General features: G+C 49.2%; 1 protein-coding gene across 4 annotated transcripts in view; it reads left to right on the forward strand.

Annotated features, from left to right (window-relative positions):
* LOC139749613 (monocarboxylate transporter 14-like) overlaps positions 1 to 19,715 on the forward strand; it is a 154,212-nt gene that overhangs the window by 88,110 nt on the left and 46,387 nt on the right. For 3 of the 4 annotated variants that reach the window (XM_071663745.1, XM_071663744.1, XM_071663742.1), the window contains one exon: positions 8,063 to 8,182. In XM_071663745.1, the coding sequence (XP_071519846.1) occupies positions 8,107 to 8,182 (76 nt within the window). In that variant the 5' untranslated portion in view covers positions 8,063 to 8,106. Of the gene's footprint in view, positions 1 to 574; positions 652 to 8,062; positions 8,183 to 19,715 lie in introns of all 4 variants that reach the window. The other variant, XM_071663743.1, reaches the window with a different exon arrangement.

Here is a 19,715-nt window from a genome sequence, read left to right on the forward strand (position 1 = left end):
CTGCTCTCACCCCACCACATCTGCTCTCACCATACCACATCTGCGCTCACCCCACCACAACTGCGCTCACCTCACCACAACTGCGCTATCCTCACCACACACCTGCGTCCACCCCACCACACCTGCGCTCACCCCACCACACCTGCGCTCACCCCACCACACCTGCGCTCACCCCACCACACCTACTCTCACCCCACCACACCTATTCACACCCCACCACACCTTTTCACACCTCACCACATCTACTCTCACCCCATCACACCTGCTTACACCCCAACACATCTACTCTCAACCCACCACACCTACTAACACCTCACCACACTTACGCTCACCCCACCACACCTTCGCTCACCCTACCACACCCACCCTTACACCCACCACACCTGCGCTCAATCCACCACACCACTCTCACCCCACCACATCTGCTCTCACCCCACCACACTTACTCCCCACACCACGCGCCCGCTATTACCCACCACACCCGCTGTCAACCCACCACACACCTGTCCTGCTCTCTCATCAGTGAACACTTGAGGTCTTACCATAAAGTAAACTACAGTTCTGTCATCAACAGAGAGTGTGGCCGCCATCAATACCAGCTGTAGTCCCGACATCAATAAACAACACGACCTTCTTAGAAAAAAATGAATGGTAATTCTTTCCCCAGTGTAGTGTGCAGTCATCATCAATGATCACAGGCTCCCCATCATCAATGATCACAGGCTCCCCATCATCAATGATCACAGACTCCCCATCATCAATGATCACAGACCCCCATCATCAATGATCACAGACTCCCATCATCAATGATCACAGGCTCCCCATCATCAATGATCACAGGCTCCCCATCATCAATGATCACAGGCTCCCCATCATCAATGATTACAGGCTCCCCATCATCAATGATCACAGGCTCCCCATCATCAATGATCACAGACCTCCCATCATCAATGATCACAGGCTCCCCATCATCAATGATTACAGGCTCCCCATCATCAATGATCACAGGCTCCCCATCATCAATGATCACAGACCTCCCATCATCAATGATCACAGGCTCCCCATCATCACTGATCACAGACTCCCCATCATCAATGATCACAGACTCCCCATCATCAATGATCACAGGCTCCCCATCATCACTGATCACAGACTCCCCATCATCAATGATCACAGACTCCCCATCATCAATGATCACAGACTCCCATCATCAATGATCACAGGCTCCCCATCATCAATGATCACAGGCTCCCCATCATCACTGATCACAGGACTCCCCATCATCAATGATCACAGGCTCCCCATCATCAATGATCACAGGCTCCCCATCATCAATGATCACAGGCTCCCCCTCGTCAATAGTCATTGATTGCATTGGTGTCAACAGGCTTTCCGTTTTCTTTGACCTCTCATTCGAGCCATCTTTTATGGAGATTTTATTTCCAATTTCAAAACTCCAGATATTTTGTATTTGAGGGAAAAGAATTTGTGATTTGTGCTTGATTTTTTCTTTCTGTTCCATCGGACATAGATCACTGCTGCTGACAGTGACATGGGGGAGGTAACGTCACGGTAACAGCTGCTGACAGTGACATGGGGGAGGTAACGTTACGGTAACAGCTGCTGACAGTAACATGTGTGATGGGTAAAGTATTACCCTTGGTGATACGGGGTTGGGGTTGTAACCCGCCAGGTGGGGGGGGGGGGGGGGTTAGCCTTTCCGGCGGATATACCAACATTTGTGGTGCGTCCGGCGCCCTGCAACAGCCCCGTGCATCAAACGTTGACACCGTTGCAGTGTGGGGCCGCCCGACCACCTCCTACGGCACGTTTGGTTCGTGCGTATGTTTGTGCCTGGTGGATAGACCCTTTAGGAAGACCATTAAGGAGGATGAACAGCTTGGATGGACTGTAGACTGAATGCGCGACCAGGATTCGAACCTGTGTGGGTTCGAATCCTGGTATGTGTGTGTGTGTGTGTGTTCTACACAGGTGACCACATATCTTCACTTTATAACTCCATCAGGAAGGATTTAGATTCCACAATAGTATCCTCGACCACTGACCTTCCACACGTCCACCTCCTGGCCATCCTCCAGCCTTGACCTCTAGCTGTGACCTGTGACTGTGACCTTTCTCTATATGACGGTGACCTGGTCAGCTTGACCATCTTCCTGCCTGACCCCTGGGGGAAGTGTACAATGGTTGACATGTGTCTCCTGGTGTTCCCTCCAGTGTGGCCACTTGGGGAACTTCTCTCCTTCCCTCCAGTGTGGCCACCTGGAGGGCTTCTCTCCTTCCCTCCAGTGTGGCCACCTGGAGGGCTTCTCTCCTTCCCTCTAGTGTGGCCATCTGTTCCACAGTGTTATCAGACCATCTCCAGTTGGTCGCTGACCACCATCACGTGGCAGACCATCTCATATATAATGACTTAACCACGTGTTTGCACTGTATGGGGAGTTTTATCCACGTCGGGCCCCATCTAGGTTGCTTCAGTCCACTTGGTTTTTCACATCCCTCACGACCTTGGCATCATCAGCAAACATAGTCCAGCATGTGAAACACATTAATGAAGAATAGCGGTGGTCCCAGAACAAGACCCCTGTGGCACGCCACTTGTCTGCCGTGAGGTGGGTCGTGTTGCTGTCTTCCTCACAGATTATCTTCCGTCCAGGGCTGTACTGCCCCCCCCCCCCCCTTCTTCCTTATTCCAACCGGAAGAGCAAGCCTCGTTACCAGCCTCCTTCGTGGCATAGTGTCAAATGCTCTCTGGCAGTCCACATACAGGCGATCCACCCAGGCTTCTCCATTGTCTAATACGGAGCTCACTTTCCCTTAGAAAAAATATGAGAGGCTCCTTACACATGATCTCTTCCTGCAACCATGTTGTATCTCTCTGAAGTAAGTCCTTTGTAAGTCGTCGTCCATTTGCTGTAGCTCAGCACTTCCCCACAGTCTGCTCTCTGAAAGAGAGACATGACCTTTGTCCGTCTCCGATCCCTTAGCACTCTACTTTTCTCCAGCGACATTTTTCATGCTTGATCATCGTTTCCCGCTTTAGCAAGTAGCGCTAAGAATGGACGAAAAAAAAGGCCCGCATCCGCTCACATCCATTCTCTAGCTGTCATGTGTAATGCACCGAAACCACAGTCGACATCCTGAACAACATTAGGAAGTGTATCTTCACGCATGACGAAATGTCTTCAGGCTTCTGAGCCTTTTACGAGTCAAGACTTTTATGTACTGGGTTCGAGTCTTCTCCAGATACTTCATGAGGGTAGACACTGGCCAGCTGGGCCATACGTGTGCCACCTGGTGAGAAGACCCGGGATGGTAGCACGTCATAAACTTGGTTCGACCATACCTCATGCTAAGGTGTGTTTGGGGGGGGGGGGGGGGATGTTGATGCTGAGCAGAATACGTTGTATCCCCCTCATGCTGAGCAGCATATGCTGTACCCTCATGCTGAGCAGGTCATGCTGTACCCCCTCACTACCTTTCTCATGCTGAGTAGGACTTGCTGTCCCTCCCAGGTAGTCCAAGCCTGGCACAGCTTTCTCTTTGTCTATCTAATTACTTTACACTCGTGTGGGTAGAACACGTTGGGCAATTGGTATGACAAGTGGTCCACTGTGTGTGGATCAGGTTGCACGTGTCTGTGGTCCAGCGCACTGCCAGCCACCCCCGCCAGTATGGCATCATCTGCTGACATGATCAAGCAGGATCCAAGTTCGTGATGCCAATCATGTCTACGAACGAGAGATAACTGAGGTGACAGCCAGCGTGAGTCCTGCGGTACACCACTCCCCCCTGCTCCTGGTGGCCTCTGATGTGTGGTCTGTGACCCCGTCTCGTCTGGTAGATTCCATTCCACTGGAGAAACCCACTCCATCTACCACCTTGAAAACTCACCCCTATCGAGTTATCCATTAGAAGATGTGGTGTGGGAGATCCATGTGGCCAGTAACAATGTACATTTCATCCACGCGTCTCTCACTGTACACTGTGTTGTTCCCGAGCCTGTACAAGGCGTGTAGACTGGTCAGGCCTGGCCAGTATGTACTTGTCGTGGGGATAGTGGTATGGGAAGGGGGATGGTGGGGTGGGGGGGGGGGGGTGTTTGTAACCCACATGACGAACCAGAGCAGGTCAGGAGGCCGGGGTCATCAACCTGACCCTACACCACCTGATCATATATCCCCCGTGCCATGCTCTCTCCACACTACCCAGGCTACAACACTTAACACTTTGTGTAACAACAACTACTACTACCACCGATACTAATACCACTACTACTATACTACTGCTGCTGCTGCTGCTGCTATTACTACTACTACTACTACTACTACTACTACTACTAATACTGATATCACAATACTACTACCACTACTACTATACTACTGCTGCTACTACTTCTACTATTAATACCGCTATTACTACTACCACCGCTACTACTACTACTACTACTACTACTACTACTACTACTACTACTACTAATACTGATATCACAATACTACTACCACTCCTACTATACTACTAATAATACTAATACCACTACTACTACTACCACCGATACTAATACCACTACTACTATACTACTGCTGCTGCTGCTGCTGCTACTACTACTACTACTACTACTACTACTACTACTACTACTACTACTACTACTACTAATACTGATATCACAATACTACTACCACTACTACTATACTACTGCTGCTACTACTTCTACTATTAATACCGCTATTACTACTACCACCGCTACTACTACTACTACTACTACTACTACTACTACCACCTATTTTGATACCATATTGATTAGCCGCAGCAGCGACAGTGTTGCTGTACTGGACAACCTCACACGTTGTACTCAATAATATTTCCGTGACGTGTGTGTGTGTGTGTGTGTGTGTGTGTGTTCGTGTCCAGGTATTGAGCAGGCAGACTCCTGCACAGTACTCACTCCTCACCACCACCTCACACATGTAAACTCTACAAGAGTTATTTACTTGTAAACTCAACCTGGTATACAGTAAACCTTGGACGACGAATTATATTCCGGGGTCAAATTTGTGACCATTTTGTAAACGATTTTAAGCGAATTTGTTTACGTAAGAGTTTGAGCGGCTTCTGTTTCTGTACTCCCGTAGGATGAGTACTTGAGTACAGGTACACATGTTGTACTGAGGGTGTGGGGGGGGGGTTTAGTGTACCTCATAAGGGGGGTCAGGGATTGGAGGGGGGGTACCATACCCCGAGATTAATATATACCCTGTTATAACAGGTCATACATCATTATGCTATCGGTTAAGATATCTTTTTTTTTTTATTTTCCACGACCTCGCGACTGTCACAGTGATAAGATAGGTAGATAAGGTTATCTTATTAAGTACAGGTAGAACACACCTCATGGTAACTTTTAAGATAGCGGGGTAACGAAGGAACTGCTCGTATACCTACCGTGGAGGTCAAGATATCCTGTTTTTATGAGGGTCAATATAATAACCCGCTGGTCCCCGGGGTTATGATGAGGTCACGATAGCCGAGTCATGAGGTCATGATGTCTCATTAATGAGTTCATGATGACTCCCACTCGGTCAGGATATCCTGTTAATGAGTTCGTGATGTCTCATGAATGAGGTGGGGGGCATCGTGCTAATGAGGTTAGGGTATCTTTCTAGTGAGCTCCGGATATCTTGGTAATGAGGTCATGAGAGAGAGAGAGAGAGAGAGAGAGAGAGAGAAGCTCTTCGGCAAGCTGGTGTTGGGACACCTCCATTGTAACCATCTACCTCACCCCAGCTACTGTGCAGCATGATACATGCCTCTGTGTGCAGCATGATACATGCCTCTATATAGCATGATACATGCCTCTGTGCAGCACGATACATGCCTCTGTGCAGCATGATACATGCCTCTGTGCAGCATGATACATGCCTCTATATAGCATGATACATGCCTCTGTGCAGCACGATACATGCCTCTGTGCAGCATGATACATGCCTCTGTGCAGCATGATACATGCCTCTGTATAGCATGATACATGCCTCTGTGCAGCATGATACATGCCTCTGTGCAGCATGATGCATGCCTCTGTGCAGCATGATACATGCCTCTCTGCAGCATGATACATGCCTCTCTGCAGCATGATACATGCCTCTCTGCAGCATGATACATGCCTCTGTATAGCATGATACATGCCTCTGTGCAGCATGATACATGCCTCTGTGCAGCATGATGCATGCCTCTGTGCAGCATGATACATGCCTCTGTATAGCATGATACATGCCTCTGTGCAGCATGATACATGCCTCTCTGTAGCATGATACATGCCTCTGTGCAGCATGATACATGCCTCTGTATAGCATGATATATGCCCGTGTGCAGCATGATACATGCCTTTCTCTGCAGCATGATACATGCCCCTGTGCAGCATGATACATGCCTCTCTGTGCAGCATGATATATGCCTCTGTATAGCATGATATATGCCTCTGTGCAGCATGATACATGCCTCTGTATAGCATGATTACATGCCTCTCTGCAGCATGATACATGCCCCTGTGCAGCATGATACATGCCTCTGTGCAGCATGATACATGCCTCTCTGCAGCATGATACATGCCTCTCTATAGCATGATACATGCCCCTGTGCAGCATGATACATGCCTCTCTGCAGCATGATACATGCCTCTATATAGTATGATACATGCCCTTGTGCAGCATGATACATGCCTCTGTGTGCAGCATGATACATTCCTCTGTGCACCATGATGCATGCCTCTGTGCAACATGATACATGCCTCTGTGCAGCATGATACATACCTCTCTGTGCAGCATGATACATGCCTCTCTCTGCAGCATGATACATGCCTCTGTGCAGCATGATACATGCCTCTGCGCAGCATGATACATACCTCTGTGCAGCGTGATACATGCCTCTGTGCAGCGTAATACATGCCTCTGTGCAGCGTAATACATACCTCTGTGCAGCATGATACATGCCTCTACTGTAGTCTGATGCCATTATGTTATCCCCTGTTACCCTTTCTGTTATCATCCCCCGACAGGTGACCGTGATAGTCGTTATCATCCCCCGACAGGTGACCGTGATAGTCGTTATCATCCCCCCCGACAGGCGACCGTGAATGGTCATCATCCCCCGACAGGTGACCGTGATAGTCGTTATCATCCCCGACAGGTGACCGTGATAGTCGTTATCATCCCCCGACAGGTGACCGTGATAGTCGTTATCATCCCCCCCGACAGGCGACCGTGAATGGTCATCATCCCCCGACAGGTGACCGTGATAGTCGTTATCATCCCCGACAGGTGACCGTGATAGTCGTTATCATCCCCGACAGGTGACCGTGATAGTCGTTATCATCCCCGCGACAAGCGACCGCGAATGGTCGTTCACGTGACCCCCATCGGTGAGAGGTGCCTGCCCCCCCCCCCCCCTAATGATGGTTAACTACGAGTAATGATGATTATTAATAAGGATCAGTGTACTGCATGATGATTATGATGATGATAATTGATCAATGGTCCCAGTCCTCATCTCTCTCTCTCTCTCTCTCTCTCTCTCTCTCTCTCTCTCTCTCTCTCTCCCTGGTGCCAGTCGACCACTAACCTCTCTCTCTCTCTCTCTCTCTCTCTCTCTCTCCCTGGTGCCAGTCGACCACTAACCTCTCTCTCTCTCTCTCTCTCTCTCTCTCTCTCTCTCTCTCTCTCTCTCTCTCTCTCTCTCTCTCTCTCTCTCCCTGGTGCCAGTCGACCACTAACCTCTCTCTCTCTCTCTCTCTCTCTCTCTCCCTGGTGCCAGTCGACCACTAACCTCTCTCTCTCTCTCTCTCTCTCTCTCTCTCTCTCTCTCTCTCTCTCTCTCTCTCTCTCTCTCTCTCTCTCCCTGGTGCCAGTCGACCACTAACCTCTCTCTCTCTCTCTCTCTCTCTCTCTCTCTCTCTCTCTCTCTCTCTCTCTCTCTCTCTCTCTCTCTCTCTCTCCCTGGTGTCGTCAGTCGACCACTAACCTCCCTCTCTCTCTCTCTCTCTCCCCGGCAGCGGACGGCTTCACCTACACCTTCGGCATCTACTTCGTCCACCTGATGCTCTACTACAAGGCCTCGGCTGCAGCCACCTCGTGGATCGCCTCCATCCTCGTGGGCGTCACGCTAGGCTCAGGTGAGACTCTGGGGGCGTCACGCTAGGCTCAGGTAAGACTCTGGGGGTGTCGCGCGAGGCTCAGGTAAGACTCTGGGGGCGTCACGCTAGGCTCAGGTGAGACTCTGGGGGCGTCACGCTAGGCTCAGGTGAGACTCTGGGGGTCACATAGGCTCACGTGAGACTCTGGGGGCCACATAGGCTCACGTGAGACTCTTGGGGTCACATAGGCTCAGGTGAGACTCTGGGGGTCACATAGGCTCACGTGAGACTCTTGGGGTCACATAGGTTCAGATGAGAATCTGGGGGTCACATAGGTTCAGGTGAGACTCTGGGGATCTCATAGGCTCAGGTGAGACTCTGGGGGTCACATAGGTTCAGGTGAGACTGGGGGTCACATAGGTTCAGGTGAGACTGGAGGTCACATAGGCTCAGGTGAGACTCTGGGGGTCACATAGGCTCAGGTGAGACTCTGGGGGTCACATAGGCTCAGGTGAGACTCTGGGGGTCACATAGGCTCACGTGAGACTCTTGGGGTCACATAGGTTCAGATGAGAATCTGGGGGTCACATAGGTTCAGGTGAGACTCTGGGGATCTCATAGGCTCAGGTGAGACTCTGGGGGTCACATAGGTTCAGGTGAGACTGGGGGTCACATAGGTTCAGGTGAGACTGGAGGTCACATAGGCTCAGGTGAGACTCTGGGGGTCACATAGGCTCAGGTGAGACTCTGGGGGTCACATAGGCTCAGGTGAGACTCTGGGGGTCACATAGGCTCAGGTGAGACTCTGGAGGTCACAGGCTCATGTGAGACTCTGGGGGTCACAGAGGCTCAGGTGAGACTCTGGAGGTCACATAGGCTCAGGGGAGACTCTGGGGGTCACATAGGCTCAGGTGAGACTCTGGGGGGTCACATAGGCTCAGGTGAGACTCTGGGGGTCACATAGGCTCAGGTGCACACAAAGCCACTAATGTCGCTCAGAAATAATGATTATAGAAGAAAACATTGGCAGATCCCCAGATGTAGTGGGCGCTCACAAGACTCAAAAGTAATTTGGACAACGTAACATGCAACACTGGAACACGTTACCACCACGTGTTGTCACTGCCAACACTACCAACACCTTCCAATCAAGTCTGGGAAAACACTTCACTGATACCCGTTATCGCCGCTCACGTAGGCCTGAGCCAGCTGGGAAAAACATGTTTAGATCAAGACCTTGTGAATAATGAGCACTGTGTCCTTTGATATACTGGAGGGGGTCATGCTAGGCTCAGGTCATGCTCTGGGGGCCCATACTAGGCTCAGGTCAAGCTTTGAGGGTCATATTCGGCTCAGGTGAGACTGTGGGGGTCATACTAGACTCAGGTCAAGCTCTAGGCTCAGGTGAGACTCTTGGGGTCATACTAGACTCAGGTCAAGCTTTGAGGGTCATACTAGGCTCAGGTAAGACTGTGGGGGTAACTCTAGGCTCAGGTAGGCTCTGGGGGTCATACTAGGCTCAAGTGAGACTCTGGGGGGTCATACTAGGCTCAGGTGAGGCTCTAGGTCATACTAGGCTCAGGTCAAGCTTTGAGGGTCATACTAGGCTCAGGTCAAGCTCTGGGGGTCATACTAGGCTCAAGTGAGACTCTGGGGGTCATACTAAGCTCAGGTGAGACTCTCGGGGTCATACTAGGCTCAGGTCAAGCTCTGGGGGTCATACTAGGCTCAAGTGAGACTCTGGGGGGTCATACTAAGCTCAGGTGAGACTCTCGGGGTCATACTAGGCTCAGGTCAAGCTCTGGGGGTCATACTAGGCTCAAGTGAGACTCTGGGGGGTCATACTAAGCTCAGGTGAGACTCTCGGGGGTCATACTAGGCTCAGGTCAAGCTCTGGGGGTCATACTAGGCTCAAGTGAGACTCTGGGGGGTCATACTAAGCTCAGGTGAGACTCTGGGGGTAACACTAGGCTCAGGTGAGACTCTGTGGATGCCACTAGGCTCAGAGGAATGATAATGTGCTGATCTCTCCACACACACACACACACACACACACACAGAGAGAGAGAGAGAGAGAGAGAGAGAGAGAGAGAGAGAGAGAGAGAGAGAGAGAGAGAGAGAGAGAGAGAGAGAGAGAGAGAGAGAGAGAGTATTGGTAACTTTCATGACTGGCTTTGAGGGGTACCTGGCATGACAGGCTGGGGGGGGGAGACTGTACACTTGTATTGGCTGTCGAGGTTCTGGCCTAGTGCTGTAACCCCCCCCCCCCTCCCTCCAGTATGTTCTCATTACCCTCATTTGCATAATTGATCACTACTGCCTCCTGATTGCTCACACCTCACTCACTGTAGTTATACTGGGTCGGTCACTTGACCTCAGGCCGCAGGATATACACGCAATACTTTATATAGCTGTTGGAAATGTGTATTGGTTAGGTTATATACATCTGTTGGAAATGTGTATTGGTTAGGTTATATACATTGTTGTAAATCTGTATTGGTTGGGTTATATACATTTGTTGTAAATCTGAATTGGTCGAGTTATGAACATGTATTAGAAATGTGTATTGGTTAGGTCAGGTGCACAGTGTGGCCCAGCACAGGCCCCTGGTCATGTCTGGCATACTTACCTCATACTGGGCATACTTACCTCATACTGGGCATACTTACCTCATACTGGGCATACTTACCTTATACTGGGCATACTTACCTCATTCTGGGTATACTTACCTCATACTGGGCATACTTACCTCATACTGGGCATACTTACCTCACACTGGGTATACTTACCTCATACTGGAAAGACCTGGATCATTCTGGAAACACTTTGTGTCATACTGGAAACACCAAGGAGAGAACCTGCCTTTACAGAGGGAGGGGGTTTGTCCAACATCATATTATTATTATTATTATTATTATTATTAGTAGTAGTAGTAGTAGTAGTAGTAGAAGTAGTAGTAGTAGAAGTAGTAGTAATAGTAGTAGTAGTAGTAGTAGTAGTAGTAGTACTTATTTATTTATTTATATATTCATTGGTTCATTTACGTGTTTGCATCTCCTTAGTCATTACTTTCGTCTGTGTAGTCACATATAAAGTGAACTACAGCTGTATCTCCTTAAAAGTCATGTGTGTCAGTAGTGTTGCCTGCCACACTGGCCTTGCGAGGAGCCAGTGGTCTGCTTCTTCCACACCTGACTCAGTATACTGAACCTTCCACACCTGACTCAGTATACTGAACCTTCCACACCTGACTCAGTATACTGAACCTTCCACACCTGACTCAGTATGCTGAACCTTCCACACCTGACTCAGTATACTAAACCTTCCACACCTGACTCAGTATACTGAACCTTCCACACCTGACTCAGTGTACTGAACCTTCCACACCTGACTCAGTATACTGAACCTTCCACACCTGCCTCAGTATACTGAACCTTCCACACCTGACTCAGTATACTGAACCTTCCACACCTGACTCAGTATACTGAACCTTCCACACCTGACTCAGTATACTGAACCTTCCACACCTGACTCAATATACTGAACCTTCCACACCTGACTCAGTATACTGAACCTTCCACACCTGACTCAGTATACTGAACCTTCCACACCTGACTAAGTATACTGAACCTTCCACACCTGACTCAGTATACTGAACCTTCCACACCTGACTCAGTATACTGAACCTTCCTCACCTGACTAAGTATACTGTACCTTCCACACCTGACTCAGTATACTAACCTTCCACACCTGCCTCAGTATACTGAACCTTCCACACCTGACTAAGTATACTGAACCTTCCACACCTGACTCAGTATACTGAACCTTCCACACCTTACTCAGTATACTAACCTTCCACATCTGCCTCAGTATACTGAACCTTCCACACCTGACTCAGTATACTGAACCTTCCACACCTGCCTCAGTCTACTGAACCTTCCACGCCTGTCTCACTATACTGAACCTTCCACACCTGCCTCGCACACCTGTTACCCTTGGAACGAGAAGGAATCCCATTGGCTCGTGAGTTCTTTAAAAGGCTTTGGAGTGGTTAAGGTCATTGTCTCTGACGCAGATGAGATAAACGGCTTCCCCCGAGCAAGACATTTCTCCTTCATAGACAACCATGTTGTTATTTCCTGTTTCCTGCACCACCAGCCCACACCACACCTGGCTGCCCAGGGTTGGCCACCTCTGTGTACCAAGTTGTGGTGAAACTTTAAAAAAGTTCTCCATCATGCTGACGAAACTTGACAGTTGGCCACGTATTGTGGTGGAACACGACATACCTGGGCGGGTTTTGGTCGAAGCTGACAGCCACTGAAACTGGGGAAGCACTACAGGTTGGTCATGAAACTTGACAAGTGTTGCAGACTGTAATGACATCTGACAACCACAAGCGGCATGAAACTTGACCATCAGGTGCGGCGGTGTTGATGAAACTTGACAAATGGTAGAGATTACTACCAGGTTAGACAAGTTCTGCTAATTATGATGAAACTTTAGACGTTATTTTGGTCATGATTAAAGAGAGAAGTATTGCAAAATGGTATGAATCTTGACAGTTGCGTCACATTGTCATGAAACTTAGCAAATACTGGATCTTGTCCCCGGAAACTTGAATGCCACAGATTGTCATGAAACACGAATGAATGTAGCACCTGGCACATTTCACAAGACAGGTTTTCCACTTTCCCAAAAAATTCATAAATACTTTCCCTTGTTTCATCTTTTTCCCTTTCACAATTCCCTCCATGTTTCACCCACGGCCAGGCCTTGATGTCCACTGTGGTCCCTGACTGCAGCCTTCAACGTAAAAAAAAGATTCAGTGGTGAAACGTGACAAGGGTTGTAGTTTGTTGTTAAAGTTTTTATTAGGTCGGAGTGTAACGAAACTTGACGACTTGTTCTATCCCTAACTGCCGGGGAGAACACTGAGGAGAACATTGTGAGGACCGAGTTGAACACCGAGGGACGAGGAGAACACTGAGAACCGGGGAAAACTCTGTGGGAGCCTGGGAGAACACACAGTGGACAGAGGGGAACTCTGTGGGAGCCTGGGAGAACACACAGTGGACAGAGGAGAACTCTGTGGGAGCCTGGGAGAACACACAGTGGACAGAGGAGAACTCTGTGGGAGCCTGGGAGAACACACAGTGGACAGAGGAGAACTCTGTGGGAGCCTGGGAGAACACACAGTGGACAGAGGAGAACTCTGTGGGAGCCTGGGAGAACACACAGTGGACAGAGGAGAACTCTGTGGGAGCCTGGGAGAACACACAGTGGACAGAGGAGAACTCTGTGGGAGCCTGGGAGAACATACAATGGGCAGAGGAGAACACTGTGGTAACAGTCAGAACTTCAAACAGCACCAGACCACTGGGTTCCGTCCAGGTTGTGTGTTGTGGTAGTGGAAGATGTCATCAGAAACTGTGTACACGTTACTGTGGTGAATGGTTCATATACACATTACTGTGGTGAGTGGTAGAGGATATATGGATTAGTGTGGTAGATAGTGATGTGTTATGAACAGGTATTAGTATACATATAAGAGTTAACGTCAGGTAATAGTGATGATATAAGAATGATCAGGTAATAGTGATGATATAAGAATGATCAGGTAATAGTGATGATATAAGAATGATCAGGTAATAGTGATGATATATGGATGACTTAATGATCCGGTGATGAATATGATGACTGGAGGAATGTTGGTGGCCAGGTAGCCAGACGCCTCACGCATGACCACTCACCTCTTGATCACCAGACCCGTATCAGATAACAGGCGTTAACTGTGATCGTGTAGTTTACCACGCCTATGTACACTACTCCTGGCCTGGAGACAGTTTACCACACCTCCTGTACATCACACTGGCCTTGAGACAGTTTACCACGCCTATGTACACTACCCCTGGCTTGGAGACAGTTTACCACACCTCCTGTACACTATACCTGACCTGGAGACAGTTTACCACCTGCTGTACACTACACTTGGCCTGGAGACAGTTTACCACACCTGCTGTACACTACACCTGGCCTGGAGTCAGTTTACCACACCTGGCTGGAGACAGTTTACCACACCTGCTGTACACTACTGGCCTGGAGACAGTTTACCACACCTGCTGTACACTACTGGCCTGGAGACAGTTTACCACACCTGCTGTACACTACTTCTGGCCTGGAGACAGTTTACCACACCTTCTGTACATTACACTGGCCTGGAGACAGTTTACCACACCTGCTGTACACTATACCTAACCTGGAGACAGTTTACCACACCTGTTGTACATTACACCTGGCCTGGAGACAGTTTACCACACCTCCTGTACATTACACTGGCCTGGAGACAGTTTACCACACCTCCTGTACACTATACCTAACCTGGAGACAGTTTACCACACCTGTTGTACACTACACCTGGCCTGGAGACAGTTTACCACACCTCCTGTACATTACACTGGCCTGGAGACAGTTTACCACACCTGCTGTACACTACACCTGGCCTGGAGACAGTTTACCACACCTTCTGTACTCTACACCTGGCCTGGAGACAGTTTACCACACCTGTGCTCTACACCTGGCCTGGAGACAGTTTACCCATACTGAGGGTCTGTGTGGCGAGCAGCAGATGTGTGACGGTGGTGAGAGATGTAACATGGGAAGCACAGGCCACAGAAGACCTTATGGCCCGTCACAAGGTGACGTGTTACGGTAGGCTAGAACATGCTGGTAGACCTCATGGCCCGTCAGAAGGTGACGTGTTACAGTAGGCTAGAACATGCTGGTAGACCTCGTGGCCCGTCACAAGGTGATGTGTTACGGTAGGCTAGAACATGCTGTTAGACCTCATGGCCCGTCACAAGGTGACGTGTTACGGTAGGCTAGAACATGCTGGTAGACCTCATGGCCCGTCACAAGGTGACGTGTTACGGTAGGCTAGAACATGCTGGTAGACCTCGTGGCCCGTCACAAGGTGACGTGTTACGGTAGGCTAGAACATGCTGGTAGACCTCATGGCCCGTCACAAGGTGACGTGTTACGGTAGGCTAGAACATGCTGGTAGACCTCATGGCCCGTCACAAGGTGACGTGTTACGGTAGGCTAGAACATGCTGGTAGAGACAGGATAGCATAGCAGAAGTTAGCCTCGGGAACCTGAGTGTCAGAAGACTAGGGTGAGGAGGCCGCCATCACACGTCCAGCTGTGGGCACTAGGAATGACAGACCACCAGAGCCATTGTTGCCTACAGACCACGAAAGCCATTGTTGCCTACAGACCATGAGAGCTTGTGTTGCCTACAGACCACGAGAGCTTGTGTTGCCTACAGACCACCAGAGCCATTGTTGCCTACAGACCACGAGAGCTGTGTTGCCTACAGACCACGAGAGCTTGTGTTGCCTACAGACCACGAGAGCTTGTGTTGCCTACAGACCACGAGAGCTTGTGTTGCCTACAGACCACGAGAGCTTGTGTTGCCTACAGACCACGAAAGCTTGTGTTGCCTACAGACCACGAGAGCTTGTGTTGCCTACAGACCACGAAAGCTTGTGTTGCCTACAGACCACGAGAGCTTGTGTTGCCTACAGACCACGAGAGCTTGTGTTGCCTACAGACCACGAAAGCTTGTGTTGCCTACAGACCACGAGAGCTTGTGTTGCCTACAGACCACGAGAGCTTGTGTTGCCTACAGACCACGAGAGCTTGTGTTGCCTACAGACCACGAGAGCTTGTGTTGCCTACAGACCACGAAAGCTTGTGTTGCGATCTGGACCACGAGAGCTTGTGTTGCCTACAGACCACGAGAGCTTGTGTTGCCTACAGACCACGAGAAGCTTGTGTTGCCTACAGACCACGAAAGCTTGTGTTGCCTACAGACCACGAGAGCTTGTGTTGCCTACAGACCACGAGAGCTTGTGTTGCCTACAGACCACGAGAGCTTGTGTTGCCTACAGACCACGAAAGCTTGTGTTGCCTACAGACCACGAAAGCTTGTGTTGCCTACAGACCACGAGAGCTTGTGTTGCCTACAGACCACGAAGCTTGTGTTGCCTACAGACCACGAAGCTTGTGTTGCCTACAGACCACGAGAGCTTGTGTTGCCTACAGACCACGAGAGCTTGTGTTGCCTACAGACCACGAGAGCTTGTGTTGCCTACAGACCACGAGAGCTTGTGTTGCCTACAGACCACGAAAGCTTGTGTTGCCTACAGACCACGAGAGCTTGTGTTGCCTACAGACCACGAAAGCTTGTGTTGCCTACAGACCACGAGAGCTTGTGTTGCCTACAGACCACGAAAGCTTGTGTTGCCTACAGACCACGAGAGCTTGTGTTGCCTACAGACCACGAGAGCTTGTGTTGCCTACAGACCACGAGAGCTTGTGTTGCCTACAGACCACGAAAGCTTGTGTTGCCTACAGACCACGAAAGCTTGTGTTGCCTACAGACCACGAAAGCTTGTGTTGCCTACAGACCACGAGAGCTTGTGTTGCCTACAGACCACGAAAGCTTGTGTTGCCTACAGACCACGAAAGCTTGTGTTGCCTACAGACCACGAGAGCTTGTGTTGCCTACAGACCACGAAAGCTTGTCTTGTGTTGCCTACAGACCACGAGAGCTAGTGTTGCCTACAGACCACGAGAGCTAGTGTTGCCTACAGACCACGAAAGCTAGTGTTGCCTACAGACCACGAAAGCTAGTGGTCAAGCTTGTGTTGCCTACAGACCACGAGAGCTAGTGTTGCCTACAGACCACGAGAGCTTGTGTTGCCTACAGACCACGAAAGCTAGTGTTGCCTACAGACCACGAGAGCTTGTGTTGGCTACAGACCACGAGAGCTAGTGTTGCCTACAGACCACGAGAGCTTGTGTTGCCTACAGACCACGAGAGCTTGTGTTGCCTACAGACCACGAGAGCTTGTGTTGCCTACAGACCACGAGAGCTTGTGTTGCCTACAGACCACGAGAGCTTGTGTTGGCTACAGACCACGAGAGCTTGTGTTGCCTACAGACCACGAGAGCTTGTGTTGGCTACAGACCACGAGAGCTTGTGTTGGCTACAGACCACGAGAGCTTGTGTTGCCTACAGACCACGAGAGCTTGTGTTGGCTACAGTCTCGTGGGTACAGTGCAACGAGTAACACAACGCCCTCCGTCGACGTCTGTAACGCCCTGTACTCTGTAGGGTGTCATGCAGGCCTGTAACGCCCTGTACTCCTGTAGGGTGTCATGCAGGCCTGTAACGCCCTGTACTCTGTAGGGTGTCATGCAGGCCTGTAACGTCCTGTACTCGTGTAGAGTGTCATGCAGGCCTGTAACGCCCTGTACTCGTGTAGAGTGTCATGCAGGCTGTCAGACGCCCAGCAAAGGGTCAGGTCAGGCTGGTGTGTGAGCCAGAGGCGGCAGCGCCACACACCACGTCCGCCTGTCCTGCCCGCCGGCCACGTCACCCCTCCTCCTGTATTGACTCAGTCTCCGCACGCATGGCGTGGCTCCTCTGTCACACCAGGTGTGGGGGGGTCACGTGGTTACCCCCGGGGGGAGGGGGATGGATGACTCGAGACAGATTCGGAGAAATATATTGCGGCCTGGTTCTCCCCAGTGGTGTGGTCTGCTGGGTCATCCTTCCCATGACACATTCCCCAGCCCTGGGTTCGAACCTCACGCGTCTGCTGAGCTCCCTACCCCCTCGCCCGCCCCACCTCCCATCTTCTACCATTTTGCTGTAATTCTTTTCCTGTCTACACTCACACACACACACACACACACACACACACATACACACACACACACGGGCCTCCGTGGTGTAATAGCGTTACTGACCATGAGTCAGCACGGGCCAGCCAGGGGTCGGACCCGTATGTTTAAATCCTGGGCGCGGCCGTCGGCCTGCACCCAACCCAGGTGCTCAGTGTCTTGGGACTGGTCGATAAGTGGGTACCTGACAGACGCTTAGGGTGTGTGTGTGTGTGTGTGTGTGTGTGTGAGTGTACACATACATGAAAGTAAAGACATTATACATATATACAACATTAAGAGACGTGGCAACACGTTTAAAACTCTCTCCCCGTAACACGCAGTTAGTTATCACAAGACATTCTCTCTCTCTCTCTCTCTCTCTCTCTCTCTCTCTCTCTCTATCTCTATCTATCTATCTATCTATCTTGGCCATGCCATTGCCCTTCTCATATCGGCTACCATAAAAGGGTAATGGTATAGGTTTTTCTATAAAATATTTAATTTTACCATTTTTTCTTACCGCTAATGCAAATTATGTTTATCGTTTGCCCATTAACTCTTCACATATTGTGGTAGTCCAGCCTTCGCTGTAACTAGAGATAGTTACCGAATTTCGTTTTAAGACAGAGTTCGCTCAGGTATCACCTGCATGTAGGTAGGTACACTTGAGTATGAGGTGTTTAACATGGATGGGTTTTTCTGTAAAATCTGTAGTTTCAAATGATCTGTAGATTCAAATGATAAAGTCAAAAGATCCAGTATAGATAGGATTATGTGAAGCTCTAGTGTAAGATTGTGTCCACTTGCATATATTTACATAAGCCTCTTAAAGAGAAAATGTTCTGTATACTTACTATACGTTTTATTATACATACTGTACCTTACATTATACAGACACTGTGCGGTATATGTACTATAGATTCCATTAAACTGACATTGTTCATTATACGTACTATACTTTTTATTATAGACACTGTTGTTCATTATACGTACTATACTTTTTATTATAGACACTGTTGTTCATTATACGTACTATACTTTTTAGTACAGACACTGTTCAGTATACCTACTATACCTTTCATTATACACAGTTCAGTATACTCACTGTACCCTTCATTATAGACACTTCAGTATGCGTAGTGTACCTTTCATATTACGGACACTTCACTGTAAGTACTCTACCTCACATCATACGGACAGTTTAGTACACCCACTGTACCCTTCAGTATAGACACAGTTTAGTACACGCACTGTACCCTTCAGTATAGACACAGTTTAGTACACGCACTGTACCCTTCAGTATAGACAGTTTAGTACACCCACTGTACCCTTCAATATAGACACACTTCAGTATACCGTAGACACAGTTTAGTACACCCACTGTACCTTTTCAGTATAGACACAGTTTAGTACACGTACTGAACATTAATTAGGTCACTTAGTGAGTTGGTGTCGTCAGTTTGCGTCCTTCATCGTCGTGTTCATCGTCTGTCTTTTAATAGTTTAGTTATGTGAGAACCACAGGTCATTTGAACGGAAACTCCAGAAATCATCATTGGATCATCCTGTATTAACTACCTTCCAGTTTCTCATACGACCGCCACAGGACGGAAATTTCAGGAAAAAAAATCTTGGAAAGAATTGAATGAATTGGAGTAAAAAAAAAACTTTACAGAGGTGATTTGATGGATGGTGCTCTACCATGCTTCGTTATTTCGTGCCGAGCTGCCGCAATCCATCATGGCCTACACGACCTGTTATCGACTACAGTTGTCTGAAAAAATTCGAACATTTTGTTGGGAACTACTGTACAGCATGACCTAAAACGTATTAGAAA

Source organism: Panulirus ornatus, chromosome 7 (assembly GCF_036320965.1).
Source record: "Panulirus ornatus isolate Po-2019 chromosome 7, ASM3632096v1, whole genome shotgun sequence".
Taxonomy (NCBI): domain Eukaryota; kingdom Metazoa; phylum Arthropoda; class Malacostraca; order Decapoda; family Palinuridae; genus Panulirus; species Panulirus ornatus.